This window comes from Mobula hypostoma, chromosome 15, assembly GCF_963921235.1.
Source record: "Mobula hypostoma chromosome 15, sMobHyp1.1, whole genome shotgun sequence".
NCBI lineage: Eukaryota > Metazoa > Chordata > Chondrichthyes > Myliobatiformes > Myliobatidae > Mobula > Mobula hypostoma.
This window is the reverse complement of record NC_086111.1, coordinates 59,686,832-59,706,807: the sequence shown is the minus strand read 5'-3', so window position 1 is coordinate 59,706,807 and position 19,976 is coordinate 59,686,832. Positions and strand designations below refer to the sequence as shown.

Below are 19,976 nucleotides of genomic sequence, written 5' to 3'. Positions count from 1 at the left end.
TGCCGCTTACAGGATGTCTTATGTTTCTTGCACCATTCTCTGTAAATTCTAGAGATCATTGTGCGTGAAAATCCCAGGAGATCAGCAGTTTCTGAAATGTTCAAACCACTGCACCCGGCACCAGCAATCCTCCCACGATCAAAGTCACGTAGAACCCCATTCAGATGTTTGGTCTGAACAATGACTGAACCTCTTGACCATGCCTGCATGCTTTTATGCACTGAGTTGCTGCCACATGATTGGCTGATTACATATTTGTATTAACAAGGCGTACTGGTGTATCTAACAACATGGCCACTGGGCATATATATGACTGTCGTATTGCTCTGAATCCTCTAACAAAGGTGTTAGACTTATTGATCCTCAGATTTTCTTTGCCACACTTCTTGAATAAAAGTACAACACTTGCTACCCTCCAGGCTGTAGGAACCTCACCTGCAGCTGACAATGATGCAAATAAAATATCTCTGGGCTCCCAGAATTTCTTTTCTAGCCTTCCATGGGTCTCCCGAATGAACCAACAGGTTAAATGCTTAAATAACCCATTGTTATATACTCGGATTCTTACACTGAATATTATCTTTCATGCCTACTCATCTTTAAATTATAGCTTTTAATATTATGCACAGTAACAGGCAGCACCCATTATAATTAACTTCATAGCTTCCAATTAACTCTGCATTAGGACTAAAATTGGAAGCTGGCAGATCCAAAATAACACACTAGAAAGCTTTATTTTTCAAGTAGTTAAGTGCAAGATTATAAGTAAGTGTCGAAATAAATTTGTCCCTGATAAAAATAATTACTATAATCTCAGTTTTGTATACATAGAACAAAGAAATGACCAATTTTATAGTATCAAGTGCAGTTAAAATTACAAGACAGCAGCATAATAATCTTCACATTCATCTTGCTCTCCAAATGTTGACTCGTACTGGGATTACAAGGACAGATGGAAGTAGGGACCATGGGCTGTTGATTCCGCCAGGATGCTAAGCTACACAGGAATTCAATGCCCCAGCAATGACCAGTTTGATTGATGCATGGACCCACCAAAAGGTTGATAGTCCCTTGATCAGAGTGCACCTTTGCCAAGTCATCTACCTTCATCGAACGCAGTTAAGTGCCATGCAACCCAGGCAGCTTCCAGGTCAGATATCCGGTTTCTGCTCATCATTAGAAGATGACAAGTGGTAAAATATCCTGGGTAAGAAGTGTCAATAAACCAAATGCAGCAACGCTTGGAAAAGAGTGTAGGTCAGTTGTGATTGTCACATAGAAGAACAATCATTTTGTCTCAAGGCCCCCAAACTGTGGTAAAAGTGCAGGGCACAATATTATACACTGTATTAACAGTGATAATTCAAATAGTCATGGAAGACTTTAAACTACATATAAAGATGGTGCAAACCAAATTAGGAATAATATAAAGGAGTGATAATTTTCCAGATCAGTATGTTCGAAGTTCAAAGTAATTTTATTATCAAGGTACATTTATGTCACCATATAAAACCCTCAGATACATTTTCTTGTAGATGTACTCAATAAATCCATAGAAAAATAACCATAACAGAATCAACGAAAGAGTCCCCAACTAGGGCGTTCAACCAGACTGCAGAAGACAATAAACTGTGCAAATATAAAAAGAATGAATGAGTGAATGACTGAATGAATAAATAAATAAATAAGCATTAAATATCAAGAGCATGAGATGAAGAGTCCTTGAGTCCATTGATTGTGGGAACATTTCAGTGATGGGGGTGAGTGAAGTTATCTCCTTTGGTTCAAAAGCCTGATGGTTGAGGGGTGATAACTGTTCCTGAACCTGGTAGTGAGAGTCCTGAGGCTCCTGGGCCTTTTTCATGATGGCAGCAGTGAGAAGAGAGTGAGAAGAGGAACTCATCCAAGAAAGGCTATTTTAGATCTAGTATTGTGTAGTGTGAAAGAGTTCACTGAAGTTCTGGTAAATAAGAGGCCTTTAGGAAACGAATTATATTATGACAGAATTTTATTTGAACATCCATAATTATTTAGTTCAAATCGAAAACAGATTAAATCCAAACAAAGCAAAGGAAGTTCAAAGCATAAAATGGCTTAATTTGGAGTATACAGGTTGCCCCCAGGTTATGGAAGAGTTCCATACCTGTGAACTATTCATAACTCCTAAGTTAACAAATTTCACAACGCATCCCAGTGATAATAAGCCTGATTCTGATTCTGACTTAAAGCTGGAAAAGGAGTCCCCAACCAGATTCCCAGACAGCAGAGGATGCCTAGAGCAGCCAGCAGCTTGATACCACAGTTCTCTCATATGTTTGTAAACTGGGAAACCTGTATATGCCTTTAAGCCAAAAAAAAAATGGACGAGCAGTTCAGTTCCGGTATAGAAAGAAGTTAAAACTGACGTAGCAGAAAGAAACAAACAACCTCCCCCACAACCAGAGGGTTGAGAAATTTTCATAATTCAGCAAAGATCCACATCATCGATAAAGAAAGGGCGTGTAGTAGGCTGATGAGAAACAGAAACACAATTGTAAGAGTTGCATGTAAAAGGAACAGTTACCTGAAATTAATATGAGCATATTGAATCTATTATCGAGAAAGTGGCAACAAGGTATTTAGAAAATAATAGGATTGGGCAGTTAGCATAGATGTATACAAGGGAATTCATGTGTGACAAATCTGTTATAGCTATTTGAGGTTTTAACTACCAGAATAGGTCAGGTCGAACTGGTTAACATTATGGATTTAGACCTTCAGAAGGCCTTTGATGTAAAATATCACTCAACAAAATTAGATTACGCAGTAATAAACCAGCCTGTATTAAGGACTGTCAGAAAAAAGTAAGAATTACCTTCATCTTATTTTCATAGAAACATAGAAAATAGGTGCAGGAGTAGGCCATTCGGTCCTTCGAGCCTGCACCGCCATTCAGTACGATCATGGCTGATCATCCAACTCAGAATCCTGTACCTGCCTTCTCTCTATACCCACTGATCCCTTTAGCCACAAGGGCCATATCTAACTCCCTCTTAAATATAGCCAATGAAATGGCCTCAACTGTTTCCTGTGGCAGAGAATTCCACAAATTCACCAGTCTCTGTGTGAAGAAGTTTTTCCTCATCTCGGTCCTAAAAGGCTTCCCCTTTATCCTCAAACTGTGACTCCTCATTTTGGACTTCCCCAACATCGGGAACAATCTTCCTGCATCTAGCCTATCCAATCCCTTTAGAATTTTATACATTTCAATCAGATCCCCCCTCAATGTTCTAAATTCCAGAGTACAAGCCTAGTCGATCCAGTCTTTCATCATACGAAAGTCCTGCCATCCCAGGAATCAATCATGTGGGATTCCGACTACCACAGTGTTGCAGGGATTGGGTGGGGTTTCCAGCTGTGTACAATTCATAACAAATGAACTGGATAAGGGATCCAAGTAGAGTATATACAGGTTTGGAGTTACTGTAAAGCTATGTGGCACACCGGGCTGTGAGGATACAGAGAAGTTTCAAAGACTTGTAGAGTTTAAGCGAACGGATGGTGAATGAATATAAATTTAGAGGCCCCTCTGGCCCAACAAGCCTGCGCCACCCAACTACACTCATATCCTACTAATGCATAGGCCCTTGGATTGTGGCAGGAAACCGGAGTACCTGGCAGGAACCCACAAGATCATGGGGAGAAGATAGAAAGTCCTTACACAGTGGCGGGAAATGAACCCCTGTCACTGGTCTATATCAGCACTGCCCTAACCACTACTCCAATATGCCTCCCTTAAAAATGGAAAAATACTTGTTCTGTATTTCTGTACATTCTCCACAATCATTATTGACAGTAATGTCTTCAGTTATTCCAAAATTCTGAAATTACTTCCCAAAACTTCCCCACTTCTCTCTTGAACTTTAAGACATCCCTTAAAATCTACTTAAGCACGTTTTTGGTATGTGTCTTAAAGTATAGTTTATAAACCCATCAATTTTTAATTGATACTCCTATTTATACTCTGATAATACTCCTATTAAGTGTTTTGTAATATTTTAAGCTCCTATAAAGTGCCCACTAAGATTTTGCAATATAAAACGGTGCAAGTTCTTGTTAGAATGATGTAGATTCACTGATCCCGCAAATTTCTAACTTCCACAACAGCATAGAAAATGTGATCAATTATGGATTATTTTTGGGAAGCTGGGAACTAAATGATGCACTGGTCCTGGATAAACAAGTCGATTTTCCCATAAAGCCAAGTTGTTTATATAGAAAGCTAAGAAATAATCACGTTATTCAAATTCACATCACAAATCACAGGACAAATTGATACTCCCAAAGTAAAGCTAAGTAATCAGAATCAGGTTTAATATCACTGGCATATGTCATGATATTTGTTCTGTTTTGGCAGCTGTACAATGCAGTACATAATTTAAAAAAAAGGTATGTCACATCCGGGGTTTCTCCAGTTAGCGGGCGATTTCCTTCTACACCTCTCTGACTTAGTGGGCAACCGTGTGCGAGGCAAGTTACGGCAGTGGTTTGCCACTGCCTTCCGCTGGGTGAGTTTCCAAAGAGATCACCAGCTCATAACCCTGCACGGATGGAAAACATGCAGGGGAGCCGGCTGGATTCGAACTCGGGATCTTTCGTTCTGAAGTCCGGCACTGATGCCACTACGCCACCAGCCAGGTCTGCAGTACATAATAATTGATTTTAAAACTGTGAATTACAGTAAATATATATATTAAATAGTTAAATTAAATAAGTAATGCAAAAATAGAAATAAAAAAGTAGTGAGGTAGTGTTTGTGGGTTCAATGTCCATTTAGAAATCGGACGGCAGAGGGAAAGGAGCTGTTCCTGAATCACTGAGTGTGTGCCTTCAGGTTCTGTACCTCCTTCCTGATGGTAGCAATGTGAACAAGGCATGTCCTTAATGATGGATGCTGCTTTTTTGAAGCATCGCCCCTTGAAGATGTCCCGGATACTACAGAGGCTGGTGGCCATAATGAACTGCAGCTTGTTTCAATCCTGTGCTGTGATCCCCCGCATACCGGAGGGTGATGTAGCCGGTTTGAATGCTCTCCATGGTACATCTGTAGAACACATGAGTTCCAGTGAGATATAGGCAAAATGAAATAATTTAAAAATATCTTAAAAGTATTTAGAATCCAGCAAATAGTAAGATAATAAGTAGAACCTGATTCAATATCCATCTGGTATCTACAGGACATTGGCATGATACCAAAAAGCTAATCCCTGAATTTAGATACATTATATATTTCTAACATCCTTTTCCTCCACTTTTTATGAAAAATTCACAACCAGTTGACTACCATCTGAATAATAAAACAATTAAGGTGTAATGCATGACTCAGGCTATTAAAATTATGATCAAAATGTACAGATTCTGAAATATCTGGCCTTAATCATGGGTACCCATCAATGAACAATGGTTCACTGAGTAGGCAACATCAATGAACAGACTTCACATTTTGGAATATCACCAGTTCTTTGGCCTCCCACTCAATCACATCTAGGATCATGGCCATTCCTGAAATTTGCTGTCCATCTTTCAAACTTCAAACAGTTTTATTTCCTGCACAAGACCTTTGAAAGTCCCCAGATTATTTGAAAGTAGATATTATTTATCTGCAGTTTTATTACTCTTATTCAAAACTTTTTTTTTGGTAAATTAATCCCACAATTTCATCAGTGCTATCTTTATCAGAATAAGAGTACAAACACAACTTTTCTGATAAGAAATCAACATTTAATAGATATATACTTTAATAAATTATTGCTCATTAAACAAAATCATTAAGGAAATCAAGCTCCATTAAAAATATTCTGGACCATATACTGGGATACGCTTATCATCCATGTAAGCTACGTATGTAATACTGGTTTGAAGCATTGATTACTTCATGACTGCTCTCGGGATTGGGACATTTTGTAGAAAGTTTCAGAGGCAGCCTGTGAAGAATCCTTCACTAAATTTCTCGTTTTGAGGTTGTGAGACATCTGCTGTGCATCTATCTGCACATCCTGTAACTCATTTCAGAGGTTATGAACCCGTCGAATACACTTTACACCTTTGTCCCCCTTTGCCCACACCTCAGCGAGTTCCGTGTTCGCCATGATGCTGAACTCTTCTTCCGCCGTCTCCGTCTCCGAGCCTACTTCTTCGGCAAGGACTCTTCCAACCCCACCGATGACCCCTTCTCCCGTCTTCAACCCTCCTCTTCTTCATGGACACCCCGCTCTGGTCTTCTGCCTGCTCTGGATCTCTTTATCGCTAACTGCCGACGGGACATCAACTGTCTCGACTTCACCACACCTTGTTCCCATTCCAACCTCACTCCTTCCGAATGCTCTGCTCTCCAGTTCCTCCGCACTAATCCTAACCTTACTATTAAACCCGCCGATAAGGGTGGTGCTGTTGTAGTCTGGCGTGCTGACCTCTACCTTGCCGAGGCACAGCGACAACTCGCGGATACCTCCTCTTATTTACCCCTCGATCGTGACCCCACTAAGGAGCACCAGGCCATTGTCTCCCACACCATCACCGACTTTATCCGCTCAGGGGATCTCCCATCCACTGCTACCAACCTTATAGTTCCCACACCCGGCACTTCCCGTTTCTACCTCCTACCCAAGATCCACAAACCTGCCTGTCCTGGCAGACCTGTTGTCTCAGCTTGCTCCTGCCCCACCAAACTCGTTTCTGCATACCTCGACACGGTTTTATCCCCCCCGCTTGTTCAATCCCTTCCTACCTATGTTCGTGACACTTCTCACGCTCTTAAACTTTTCGATGATTTTAAGTTCCCTGGCCCCCACCGCTTTATTTTCACCATGGATGTTCAGTCCCTATATACCTCCATCCCCAATCAGGAAGGTCTCAAAGCTCTACGCTTCTTTTTGGATTCCAGACCTAATCAGTTCCCCTGTACCACCACTCTGCTCCGTCTAGCGGAATTAGTCCTTACTCTTAATAATTTCTCCTTTGGCTCCTCCCACTTCCTCCAAACTAAAGGTGTAGCTATGGGCACCCGTATGGGTCCTAGCTATGCCCGCCTTTTTGTTGGCTTTGTGGAACAATCTATGTTCCGTACCTATTCTGGTATCTGTCCCCCACTTTTCCTTTGCTACATCGATGACTGTATTGGTGCTGCTTCCTGCACACATGCTGAGCTCGTTGACTTTATTAACTTTGCCTCCAACTTTCACCCTGCCCTCAAGTTTACCTGGTCCATTTCCGACACCTCCCTCCCCTTTCTAGATCTTTCTGTCTCTGTCTCTGGAGACAGCTTATCCACTGATGTCTACTATAAGCCTACTGACTCTCACAGCTATCTGGACTATTCCTATTCTCATCCTGTCTCTTGCAAAAATGCCATCCCCTTCTCGCAATTCCTCCGTCTCTGCCACATCTGCTCTCAGGATGAGGCTTTTCATTCCAGGACGAGGGAGATGTCCTCCTTTTTTAAAGAAAGGGACTTCCCTTCCTCCACCATCAACTCTGCTCTCAAACGCATCTCCCCCATTTCACGCACATCTGCTCTCACTCCATCCTCCCGCCACCCCACTAGAAATAGGGTTCCCCTGGTCCTCACCTACCACCCCACCAGCCTCCGGGTCCAACATATTATTCTCCGTAACTTCCGCCACCTCCAACGGGATCCCACCACTAAGCACATCTTCCCCCCCCCCCCGCTTTCCGCAGGGATCGCTCCCTACGCGACTCCCTTGTCCATTTGTCCCCCCCATCCCTCCCCACTGATCTCCCTCCTGGCACTTATCCTTGTAAGCGGAACAAGTGCTACACATGCCCTTACACTTCCTCCCTTACCACCATTCAGGGCCCCAGACAGTCCTTCCAGGTGAGGCGACACTTCACCTGTGAGTCGGCTGGGGTGATATACTGCGTTCGATGCCCCCGATGTGGCCTTCTATATACTGGCGAGACCCGATGCAGACTGGGAGACCGCTTTGCTGAACACCTACACTCTGTCCCCTAGAGAAAGCAGGATCTCCCAGTGGCCACACATTTTAATTCCACATCCCATTCCCATTCTGACATGTCTATCCACGGCCTCCTCTACTGTAAAGCTGAAGCCACACTCAGGTTGGAGGAACAACACCTTATATTCCGTCTGGGTAGCCTCCAACCTGATGGCATGAACATTGACTTCTCTAACTTCCGCTAATGCACCCCCCCCCGTACCCCATCCGTTATTTATTTATATACACACATTCTTTCTCTCTCTCTCCTCTTTCTCCCTCTGTCCCTCTGACTATACCCCTTGCCCATCCTTTGGGTGCCCCCCCCCCATCTTTCTCCCTGGGCCTCCTGTCCCATGATCCTCTCATATCCCCTTTGCCAATCACCTGTCCAGCTCTTGGCTCCATCCCTCCCCCTCCTGTCTTCTCCTATCATTTTGGATCTCCCCCTCCTCCTCCCACTTTCAAATCTCTTACTCACTCTTCCTTCAGTTAGTCCTGACGAAGGGTCTCGGCCTGAAACGTCGACTGCACCTCTTCCTAGAGATGCTGCCTGGCCTGCTGCGTTCACCAGCAACTTTGATGTATGTTGCTTGAATTTCCAGCATCTGCAGAATTCCTGTTGTTTACACTTTACAAGATCCTTCTGCCAGTAGTTCCTCAGTCTGTACTCGTGAAACTACTCTGCGGCAATATAATATTAATTATCCGATGAATACAAAACAATGACATCAAAAAAAAGGATTAGTTTAAAATACAGTCTGGATCATCTCTGCTCCCCTAAAACAAATCTAACCCGCCTTCTGACCTCAACTCAACCATATAACAGCACGGGAAGTTGACTAGTAAGTTTCACCATCTGAAGACAAAATGACATAGATACAGTGGTTGCATTCCCACATAACAGAATTAAAGAGTCGCGATTGGGAGAGGGGTGATTATCTGGCTCACTACCCTCTCAAACTGGACCTCGTTGCAACTCAGTAAAACTACAACCCCCGATATTCAACGCGTACCCACTTGACAAGGATATTTATCAGATTTTTAAAGTAGATGGATCTATTGCTAACATATAAAGAAAGCATTCTACGAGAATAGCACTATGTTTTTAGCTTAAACCATCAAGATACGAGAATTAAAAGCACAAACAGGACGACCCGGCAAGCACTCACCTGAAAAAAATTTGAAAGCAGCCCGAATGCAACACACTGCACAGGCGCTGAGACTTAGCATGTGATTGGTCCCGCAGGGCTCGAGGGGCGGGTACAACTGGAGGCAGAGTGGCATTGATCCTGTCCAATCCACATAGCGGCGTTCGGCATTGCGATAAATTGATTGGTGGGCAGTGGAGCGTGTGCCGTGTGCAGAGGGTGGGACTTTTCGTCGGACGGTCGTGTGCAAACCGCATGAGGCTACGGAGCGAGGAAAGGCGAAAGTCGGGGTGAAGGCAACCGGGCGGTGAGTGTGGGGCGCGGCGCGGTGCTGGAGTTGGCGAGGGTTGAGTGAGGGAAAAACGCCGCCCGGAGTTGACATAGGTGTGGCGGAGCGGGCCTGGTTCCCTTCCTTGTTTCAAGGGTTAAAGTGTGCTGGTGGACTCCCAAGGGTTAAACGCTAAAGAAGTGCTGAGGTAAACAAGTGAATTTCTGACGGCGCATTGCGGCCTGTGCGTCAGGCTGCTGGGCCCACTGGAGCCTGGGCCTCCCTCCTTCGATCTTGGCTGCTCAGTTCCGCCTTCCCTGCCTTGGTGGTCTGCCTCCGGCATTGGCCCAAGGACTTGCCTGCCGCCTACTTCGGAAGGCCTTCTGAGCCAAGGCACTCCTGTGCTCTTAGGCCTCGGTGCGTGTAGCGGGATAGTGTGTGGCAGCTTACCTGTGGAGTCTGTCCTTACTGGGACTAGCTCACTCTCACACGTGAGAAGGAGGACGGGACCAGTCATGAACCGGGACGGCTGTCGGTGCTGCAATACTTCATGACGAACCGGCAGGTTTTAGAAACGTTGAGATTGGAGTCGTTCGGATAGGCCCGTATTCACTGGCGCTGACGTTTTTTTCCCTCCACATTTTAAAATAAATCTTTGGTATAAATAGCACGATTCAATATAGAAAACGCTATGCACAGTCATTCCTCAAAACTCTTTTTAACCCGAAAACTGAATGGACCTGCGTTTGGCGGGAAAGGGAATGGGGCTTGAAATGTTCCACGTGGGTGAGTGTCATGGCTAGTAGGTTAAAATAAAACGTGCTACAAACGTTTGGCTGGAGGCTGCATACTTATTTTTAAGTGCAAACGTTTAATTTGTGAAATGATTTTTATCTGGTTTCAGATGATGTACATACAGTTTTTAATCTCACCAGAGCCATAAGGCAACTACTAATTTTATTCGAGGTTTACCTTTGTTTCTGTGCCATTTGAAGACTGTCACTTATTTGCAGTAATACGAGGTGGGAGTATTGTAAACCAAGTGCAGTATGTCATTAGGAATGCATATTTAACTTGCAATGTAAATTAGTATTTGGTAGTGCTGTGATATTACAATTATTGTGGTGTCACTGAAAAACGTTGATGTGCACTCATAAAAGCAAATTGGATAATACTATATTTTACAAAACTCCATAAATTAACATGACTGTAAAACTATTTTGGTCTCCTTTGCCAGCTTCAGGTTGTACTTTCTGTAGCTGATTTTTGTGCCTTTTATTTGGGATATAATTTTAAAACCTAGTTAGAGTGAGAGCTGTTCTGTGGGAAATGTTCAAATTGGTCTACACAGGAAAATTACTTTGTGTTCTTTTCTAATGCAAGTTTCATGTCTACAATTTATTTCCTAAAGTGTGCAAGGATTCAGCTAGCACAAATAAATATTCTTTCTTTTTGCAATGCTCCTTTAATGCAATACAGCAATTTATTTTTCTCAAACTCTTACATTTGTATTTCAGAATTCTGTTCTGTGTCTAAGAATGGATGGATACTTCTCCAAAATTCACTCCTGAATAGAAATTAACTTCAAATTACAGTGCATCAGATTTAATTTGCAGTATTTCTTGGTTTGAATTTTGTAATTTTTTGCTTTCTATTTTATCGTGACTTCTTTCAGTTGCATTTCTGTGGATTGTGTCCATATGATTATCTTTCTAGGGCTTCAATTCTGCCACTGCTTGGGACAATAAACCAAAAGAACAGATTCCACATACAATATACTGTGCACATAAGGTTGTCAAGGTGCAAGGCAAGTTCCAGTGGCATTTGTAAAACCAAGTGACTTGTGGCAGATTTCAGTGTAGCCTTGCATCATTTTGCTACCTGCTATTCTCTATCTAAATGGCAGCTGGGTTACTTGAACCATTTTATTCTTTGGAAAGGACCAAGACAAAATTTAAAACATCTTGACTTAAAAATTAGCTAGTTGCTGCCGATACACAAGAACATCTCTACAAGCATTTTCATAGTTAAAATGCTCACCTCTCATAACTTGCTGGCAACATAATTTGAGGCTTGTACAGCAATCAGCTTTAATTTTGCACCCAGTTTTTTTTGTAACAGATTGTTAAATGTTACATTTTGGGGGTGTTAACCCTCCAAAGTTGACTGTCTCAAATGTAAGCCAGAAATGATCAGTTTTTGGAGTCTGAGGAAAATGAGATAACATAACCTGAATAATGAGTTGGGAAAGGAAGCCTTTATCACTAGTGTTTGGAAGTAACAAAAATGAGCCCTTTTATTTGCAACTGTGGCTGGAATTAATGTTGGCATTATGATCTAAATGACTTTTTATTTGTAGCATTAATGACAGTAAAAGGGCCTATAAGCCACTGTAGATGTTCATGGTATGCAAGATTAGAGAAGTCAAAAGCAGGCTGGAGGATCACATTGAAATGTGCAGTCTGTTTTTTACATAAAAGGAAGAGGAAGGTACATGAAAATGAAAAGGTCACAATTTGATTTATCTTTGTTTTCTATTAGTGCAATTTCAGAATTAAATGTCAGATAAGGGAATAAAGTTTAAGAACACAATAGATTTCGTAGGATTTGTGTGCTAAATCACAATGATGTATAGTCAATGTTTTCCATGTTGTGTTGCCTTTTGGTAGTGTTGGATGAAAGCAAAAGTGCTTCTGCTTGTTGTGCAATATCTATCATTTTCATTTAACAGGTTTTGTGCATTAGCTTTAAGTTTTGAATAAAGAGTTGTCAGGCCCTTGGCTGTGGAACTTTGCTTACATTTCACCCTTGAGTGATAGCTGGTATTGCTGGAAGTTGCTGGAAAAAAGGATTAAAGCAAAGGTGAAGGTGGCTAATACAGGATGGAGGTTACAAGAGCACAAGAAAATGAGTTGGCTTCCTGGTCCCTCAAACCTGTCCTGCTATTTGATATGATCATTGCTGATCTTTAAATTTGTACTTTAAATGTTTTTAATATGCAGTCATCTATAACACCTAAGACAGGTTCACCATTCTTGGCTTTAAATGATCAGTGGCTTGAAATCATGTATTTTAGAAAAATCATAATTCATTCTAGTCTTAAAAGCACACATACCTAACCTGTTACTCTTAATAAGGCAGCCGCCTCATCTGAGGAATTCAACTGAGTTACTTTTGGACTGCTTCCAATGCTACATTTCTTGGGCATATCATGTGTGGCCAGGGCCCTGTACAATTGTAACAAACTTTCCTATGTCCCAAATCCATCTTGGCAATAAAACCAATGTGCCATTTGTGGTTTTTATTGTTATTTGACAACTGGATTGCTATTTCCATGTATTAATAGTTATCAACCAATGGCCTCCTTTTCCTGTTAGGGATTTGTCTCGAGGGAGTATTGTTTTTCTCCAACTTTGGCTTTTTTTCATTAAATGCTTGCTGTTTCTGTCCTATATACCTTTCACTGTATTTTCCTTATAAACAACACATCCAAAGATTTATTTAGACTTGACACCCAAGTTTTGCATTTCTTGTGCTTATTACGGGAACCATTTGGCTTATTGGCTCTTTGTTGTATTGGAATGATCCTTCAATTTCATTGCCTTGCCCATTTCCTGTAACCCATTATCTTATACACTCAAACTTTTCGTCTGCCACTCAGCTGCATTAAGGGTGATTTAATGGCCAGCAATGTGCTACATAACAATTTGATCCGTATGAGCAGCATACAAAAGTTTTGCATGATCTTGGTACATGCAACAATAATTGAATTCCTACTAAAAGCACATTGAAATGAAATAGTAGCTGTTATATATCCTATAAATCAGCTGCTCATATTTTTTTAATCCTTTTTCATAGTTTAATCCAAGCTGAAATAATTTTACTGAAAATGGATAAATTAAACCTCAAATATGGTATGCATGAGACTGGTGCTAAACTAGCAGTATTTCCACATTGTTATAAGCACAGCCCTTCTCAGATTTTCTTGTGAGTTTCAAGGAATCGATGAAATGTCATCAACTGAGCCATGAGGTTCACTGTATCTAGGTCTGTCAAGTTGACTCCTATTGAAGCATCACTTATTTATAAATAGTTTGGGAAAGGTCAAGCTTAAGCAGTGTCATTTTTGGACTGGATGCTTCATGTGTATGGTAGCGTGTCTGAATCCTATGAATTGTTCTCTAAACTATTATTTTACTAAATAGTTTAACTTAATGGATTCATTTCCTCTTTTTTTTTTTGTTCCCAAATCCAACATGTGTTTTGGGGAAGGGAAATTATTTTGGGTCTTACTCAAGTAAGATTGTGTACTTGGCCTTGAATAAAGTGTGTATTGTGTGCAGTGATTTAAAATGCTAGAGAAATTTACTGCAGGCTAACTTCAGATTTGCTGCCACTTCAAGTGGTGACTATTTCTTTGGTATAATGCTAAACAGTTTTTAATGCCATAATATTTCAGATTAGATTTCATCATGAGTAGCAACGAGTGCTTTAAATGTGGGCGAGTTGGGCACTGGGCACGGGAGTGTCCAAGTGCAGTTGGACGTAGTCGTATTCGTGGTCGGGGCAGAGGAAGCTTCACTGCTGCAAGAGGTAACATGACAAATGGGAATTATCAAAATCGCATGAATGCTTAAGAGTCAATTTGTGTGCATTGTAGTTTTAAACAATCTCATTTGAAATTGGCCAGTTCATAATTTTACATCTAGAATCTTTAATAGGGGGAAAACCTGAGTTGAATGAATGAATTTTTGATTTAATAGCTCTAATTACAATGCTCTGAGTAAAAAAAACTGTTTTGTAAGTAATTGAAATTTGAGCTGGAATTATAAACATTACAGTACCAAGGTTATTCTACCAACTTGCATTTATGTGAAAGTGGCAAATCTCTTCCATTGGCACGTTGGCCTTCATTGCAGAGGTTTGTAAATGTAAGTTGGTATCTTGCTGCCATGATTAGGAGGTTGAGGCCACAAGTTGATTTCCTTGAAGTACTTAAAGCATGCAACCAGTTTTCACAGAGTGAGTTAGCAAGGTAAATTTTGCAAAGGCACCTCTGATCAGAGTCCCTATTGAGTATATTAAGGTTCCTTGAGTGATTTGAGAGTGTGATTCAGGAAAATTATCACCCAAGTACTGGAAATGAACATGGACATTTTGTTTCAAAAGAACTACTTCAACTTCAGTATGTTCTGTAGATTGGAATTCCCTGTGTAACTACTAGATATTTCAGATATTTTGTAGATTGGAAGTGCCATGTTTGGTAACACTTACAGAAAAGGGAAAGTTTAATATTTTTGGTTGGACCATTGAGTTGAGAGGTGTCTGAACTGCGTATTTCCAGCAATTTTAATCATTTGTGCCTTTTCTACGATCAGTGTGTGGAAAATATACAATTTAGTAGAATTTTGGAGAAGTTAGTGTTGCAATCTGTGCAATATTTTGTAGAGTTGTTATTGAGCTAAACTGTGCTCCACTTACAGATATCTGCTATCGTTGTGGTGAATCAGGCCACCTTGCAAAGGATTGTGAACTCCAGGAAGATGGTAAATATTTTTTCTTCATTTTAGTATGTTGTAAAATAACTTCTTCTGAATAATTTATCATCTGTCACATTTCAGCTTGCTACAACTGTGGTAAGGGTGGCCACATTGCCAAAGATTGCAAGGAGCCAAAGAAGGAGAGAGAACAATGCTGCTACAACTGTGGCAGACCTGGACATCTGGCCCGTGACTGTGATCATGCTGATGAGCAGAAATGTTATTCTTGTGGAGAATTTGGGCATATTCAGAAGGACTGCACTAAAGTCAAGTGCTATAGGTATGGAGCAGATGACCGGCCTTTTTTGTGAATATGCTTTATAGTCTATTGTTAATTTCTGTTCGGTCATAGATCACCTATGATTGTGCAATTAGCAATATTTGACTTGATTTTGTGGTGATTTTTTTTCCAAGTTATGCAAAGCATGTTCATGGCACTGCATTTTATCAAGTCCTGTTTATGCTCTGTCCTCCCCGTTTAGCCCAAATTGCAGTGCAGATGACCATTTTCTTGCTTCATGCCTAACTACAAACATTTCTGCAGTGTTGCTACATGAAGAGTATAAAGGCTTGTACCCATTTGTATGTTTACCTACCATAAATCTAGAATAGCATTGGGCATTTCAGCACTTCAAATAAACTGGGTAACTATTTTTGTAATATGGATGAAACAAAGCTTCCTTGGCTGGAGCAATGTTAGTCCTCTGCCATTGATATCAATATGGATTCCTACAAGGCTAAAATTCCATTCCTTGCTCTATTTAGCACATGACTTTTCCATTTATATTCCTCAATATTGAGACTGTTCCAAAAACACATTTCTCCTGAAGCAACATCTATGCAGGTGAACCCAGGGGATTTTTACTTGGAAGTAATTGGGTGCATAAGTGGTGCCAGTGTCTATCACTCACTGCGCTCCACCAAAGAAAACCCTTACTACTTGACTTTGGATTGCTGAGTCTAATGCCACTGTTTATAATGCTGTCCTAGCTGATTGGCCCAACTAGTATCCTGGCAGCTTCCATTATTTGTGGCTCAGCCATTCATGGCTTGCTACTACAAATTTGTATGAGCCTTTCCAAAAAAAAATTCTTAATTAATAAGATACAGGAAAGGCATAACACTTTCAGGTTTCTTGCTGGAACTTTGGTACCAGTCTCAAGTTAATATAGGAAGTAAAGTAAAACTTTGGGTGTATGGTATGCAGCAACTTGCTCTGCAGCTCAACTAACTGGGCTAAATATAACAACAGGTCCTGCATACATGTTTGCTTGAAGATTATTGGGTAATGTTGGCTATGGCATTGCACGGTCACTTGTAATACAATAAAAATGAATAACTGAAATAAAACATGCTGAACCTCAAATTTAATCTATGATAAAATGTTTTGGATGTGACTTAATAATTATTGTTAACTTGTGCACATTAAACATTGCATTTGTATCAAGCTTGGAAAAATGGAAATCAGCTTGGCTTAGCTCTTGTCATGAGTTTCTCAGCAAAAATTTTAGGTGTTTCATGTAACCAATATTAAAAATCTTGCATCTACAAAACATTACTTTCTGTTGTCAACTTTTATCTAGCGTTTGTCATTTTTTTTCTACTCTGAAGATTGTAATGACAATTATGAACTGTCATGGCAATTGTACATCCATGGTAGTACCAAACCTATTAACAACCTACTTGTTTCAGCACTTGGCTTAATCTTTGGAAATTACTGAATTGAGGATTATATTCTCTAGTGTTTGTGATAGCTGTTTCCAAGGTTTGAATGTATGATGAGGTCTCAATTTGGGGGGGGGGGCGGTCAATGGGGAGTTAATTGATACTGTTGCATTAGGATTGAAATATTTTGACACTGTGTAAAATTCACCTATTGAATTGTCATTTAACAGTGGCTTCAATGTCATTTCAAGTCTTGAATATCAGTATCAAATGATAACTGATATTTGGGCTTTAATTTTTCAGAAGTTTTTTCATCATTCTCTACCTGCAAGTATTTGGAATCTTCATTTTCAAAAATCTGCATGTAGGTTACTGATCAGTTCAACTTGATTAGTGGTAACCTTGTGACAGCAGTACCTTTCTGGAAGGTTTTGCACATTGGGCAACTTGATTTTTGAGAAATCAGTTGATGTGCTTAAGTTTATTTTGACCAGAAACTAAAACTGCTGCCTCCATACTGAGCGAAAAATGAAATTCAAGCCCTAAATTCCTTGTAGTGAATTACTCATTAAGGTAAGGCTTAACATGGGACAGTAAAATATTGTGCAGTGTGAAAAATTCCTTTCTGATTATGCGTGGCTTTTAATCTAGGTTCTGTGGAACTGATCTGCCCATAATTTTTCCTGTTGTGTACCATTTCCCACTACTAAACCAATCCCTTCTGGTTCTGTCAACAAATACAGCTATTCTTTATCACTTGGTGATAAAGATGTTGTGACCTATATAGTGGATGAAGCACAGGAGGTCATCTGTTACCTTTCAATGCGTCTTCTGATCAGGGCCATGATATTTGAACATACACTCACTTACTTGCAGTATCTTCACGCAACTTGAGTCTTTAAGCTTTCAGTCTTCTACCATCTGATCTCAATGAGAGTTGCTAAACTGGGAAGCTCTGGTCCTTCAGGGCTATGCAAGGATCCTTGATTAATATTCTAAAGTGTGGTGCCCAAATGGCTGAATGCGGGTGAGGGGTCACCAGTTCTTAAACTCTTCAACAGTCGTCTGCTTTAATCCTTTATCTCTTTAATGGCCTCTTCAGAGATGTGTTTATGCAAATAAATTGCATTGTTTGCAGTCTTGGAATGATGTGTGGTGTAGTTTAAAAAGCAGTCCTTCTAATTTGCAGCGTGGCCTTGTGTTGGGCAGCCACTCTGTGGTAAGTGGAATTGGTTTTCCATTAAACACTAATTCCAGACATGCTAATTATTTCATATGAACAACTCTATGCACCTTTTTTAAAATGCAGAAAGTCTCCAAGAACTTGTGGGTAGTGTGAGGAAAGAATGAATTCCAGGTGAGACAATCCTGTCTTTGTAGACCCAGTCTACTCTTAACTGAAGAGGACATATTGTCACAAGTTCCTAAATCCTGCCAATTCTCTGGGTCACTAATGCCACCTTTTGAGAGAATTTGAGGTCTTCTACAAGGAGCCACTTGATTCTGGTACAAATTTCTAATTTTCAGTATCTGGTATAGTGGTCAAGCTGATCTCCAGATACAGCACAGCATAATGTGCAAATTGTATTTGCTAATGACTGTACTTAGAGTTTAGAGTGTATGACAGTTTCAAACATTAAACTTGAGTTGATCTATTGTATAGTAATCAATTTACAACTCAATGTAAAATCTTGTTTAACTTGCAGGTGTGGTGAAACTGGTCATGTCGCCATCAATTGCAGCAAAGCCAGTGAAGTAAACTGCTACCGCTGTGGTGAAGCTGGACATCTTGCACGGGAATGCACGATTGAGGCTACAGCTTAAACCTTGCATTGTCGCCCCCTCCTTTTCTGATTGATGGTTGTATTATTTCCTCTGAATCCTCTTCACTGGCCAATGGTTGGCAGATAGAGGCTAGTCCCAGGCCAGTGAGCTTTACTCAAAAAGAAAATGTGAAAGGAAAGGGGTGGAAATTGACTTTCTGCATTTAACTACAAATGTTTATGTTTAGTTTGGTAGAGGTGTTATGTATAATGCTTTGTAAAAGAACCCCCTTTCCATGCCACTGGTGTATAGGGATTAATGAGTGGGAAGAGATGAGTCAGATCAGTAACCCTTTCTGGGTTCTGGAAATGATTCTGTGAGAGGAAACCAAACCTGGAAGTGTCATTGAAACTTCCGCATGTGATTTCTTGAAATGTTGGCTTTGAATTGTTTGACCTTTGGGAGCAGTTCATCTTACAAACCAACATCTGTATCAGGGCCCTACGTACAGTAAACTAAGTGGGAGTAAACAAAGCTAAACAAGCAGACCTGTCAATGGTTCGGGAAAAGACAGGTTTTGAAGCATAGGAGTAACCAGCTTGCAGTAGCTGAAACCAGAGCTGGTATTGGAGATACAGATGTGCAAGCAGAGGTTTAAATTTTTTTGAATGTAGTTTAGCATCTATTATACCCATTATGAAATTACAACAGAAACACATAGCAAATAGGATTGGAACTACACAGTTGAATGAATGTGTTTTCACAGAAATCAAGATGTTATTTTTGTATAATACAGTTAGACTACTGTAGAAAATCATTTGCTTGAAATTGTTTTTTTTAAGACAAGGTAAAAGCAACTGAAGTCTTAGAACTATAGAAATGTAATTTTAAATTTAAACTATCAATAAAGCTGGAGGAGGAAGGGGAAAAACTTGTCTGAGTGATCTTTCTAAAATTCATTGAATTCCATGGTGTACTTTGATAACCAAGGTGCAAATTTTGTTTTTGCTGGAGTCAAATGTCAGTGTAAAGCATACCTTGGGTATTTCCATGAGTGCATACTGCATAACATTTTTGTGCCTTTACTCAAATGTTGAATACATTTGGAAAGCTGCTTCAGATGTACATGTGCTCTAAATTGTTACCTTACTACTTTTGCCAAATGTTTTAACTGACCTCTGAAGAAATTAGGAAATTTAGCAAAAGTTGAGGTAATATTACTTGCAGTATTTATTTTACTTAGTAATTTACTGTCCAAATAAATTTTTAAGCAGTTATAGTTGTTAAGCAATTATTTAAAATTGAACCATTGCAGGAGGAACTTGCAAGTCAGGCAACATCTATGGAGGGAAATAAACAATTTGAAATTTTGGAAGAAAGCTGGTATCAGTTTTAGCTGTGCCTTTACCCCAGTGTGGAGATATGAAACTTGTAAGTTTGATGCAGTTATTCAGCTGCTTTTTCCAGATCAAGTAACTTCAGGTTACTGTCAAAATAGCATTTGTTTATTACTTGCCATTCCCCTTGTAGTTGCTGTCAAAAATGGAATAGTTTGCTGAGGGAAGAATAGAGTGGCCTTGGTTAAGTATTTGTT

The 19,976-nt window shown here is 40.3% G+C and overlaps 1 protein-coding gene and 1 long non-coding RNA gene across 4 annotated transcripts; one reads left to right on the top strand and one right to left on the bottom strand.

Annotated features, from left to right (window-relative positions):
• Nucleotides 1–1,520: 1,520 nt before the first annotated feature.
• Nucleotides 1,521–9,206, bottom strand: LOC134357109 (uncharacterized). Of its 2 annotated transcripts, none has more exons than XR_010020510.1 (4): nt 9,167–9,206; nt 8,476–8,673; nt 4,883–5,083; nt 1,521–2,509 (listed from the first exon to the last, which is right to left on the bottom strand). It is a non-coding gene; the product is annotated as an uncharacterized LOC134357109 (long non-coding RNA). The 2 variants fall into 2 exon arrangements; XR_010020509.1 differs by having other exon boundaries at nt 8,476–8,678; nt 9,167–9,199.
• A 139-nt stretch (nt 9,207–9,345) lies between these two features.
• cnbpb (CCHC-type zinc finger, nucleic acid binding protein b) lies at nt 9,346–19,165 on the top strand. Of its 2 annotated transcripts, none has more exons than XM_063068144.1 (5): nt 9,346–9,452; nt 13,873–14,006; nt 14,897–14,959; nt 15,035–15,233; nt 18,325–19,165. In XM_063068144.1, the coding sequence occupies exons 2-5, from the start codon at nt 13,886–13,888 to the stop codon at nt 18,440–18,442; spliced, it is 501 nt and encodes a 166-aa protein (XP_062924214.1). In that variant the 5' UTR covers nt 9,346–9,452; nt 13,873–13,885; the 3' UTR covers nt 18,443–19,165. The 2 variants fall into 2 exon arrangements, with proteins under 2 accessions (XP_062924214.1, XP_062924215.1); XM_063068145.1 differs by lacking the exon at nt 9,346–9,452 and adding an exon at nt 9,521–9,621.
• The last annotated feature ends 811 nt before the right edge of the window (nt 19,166–19,976 follow it).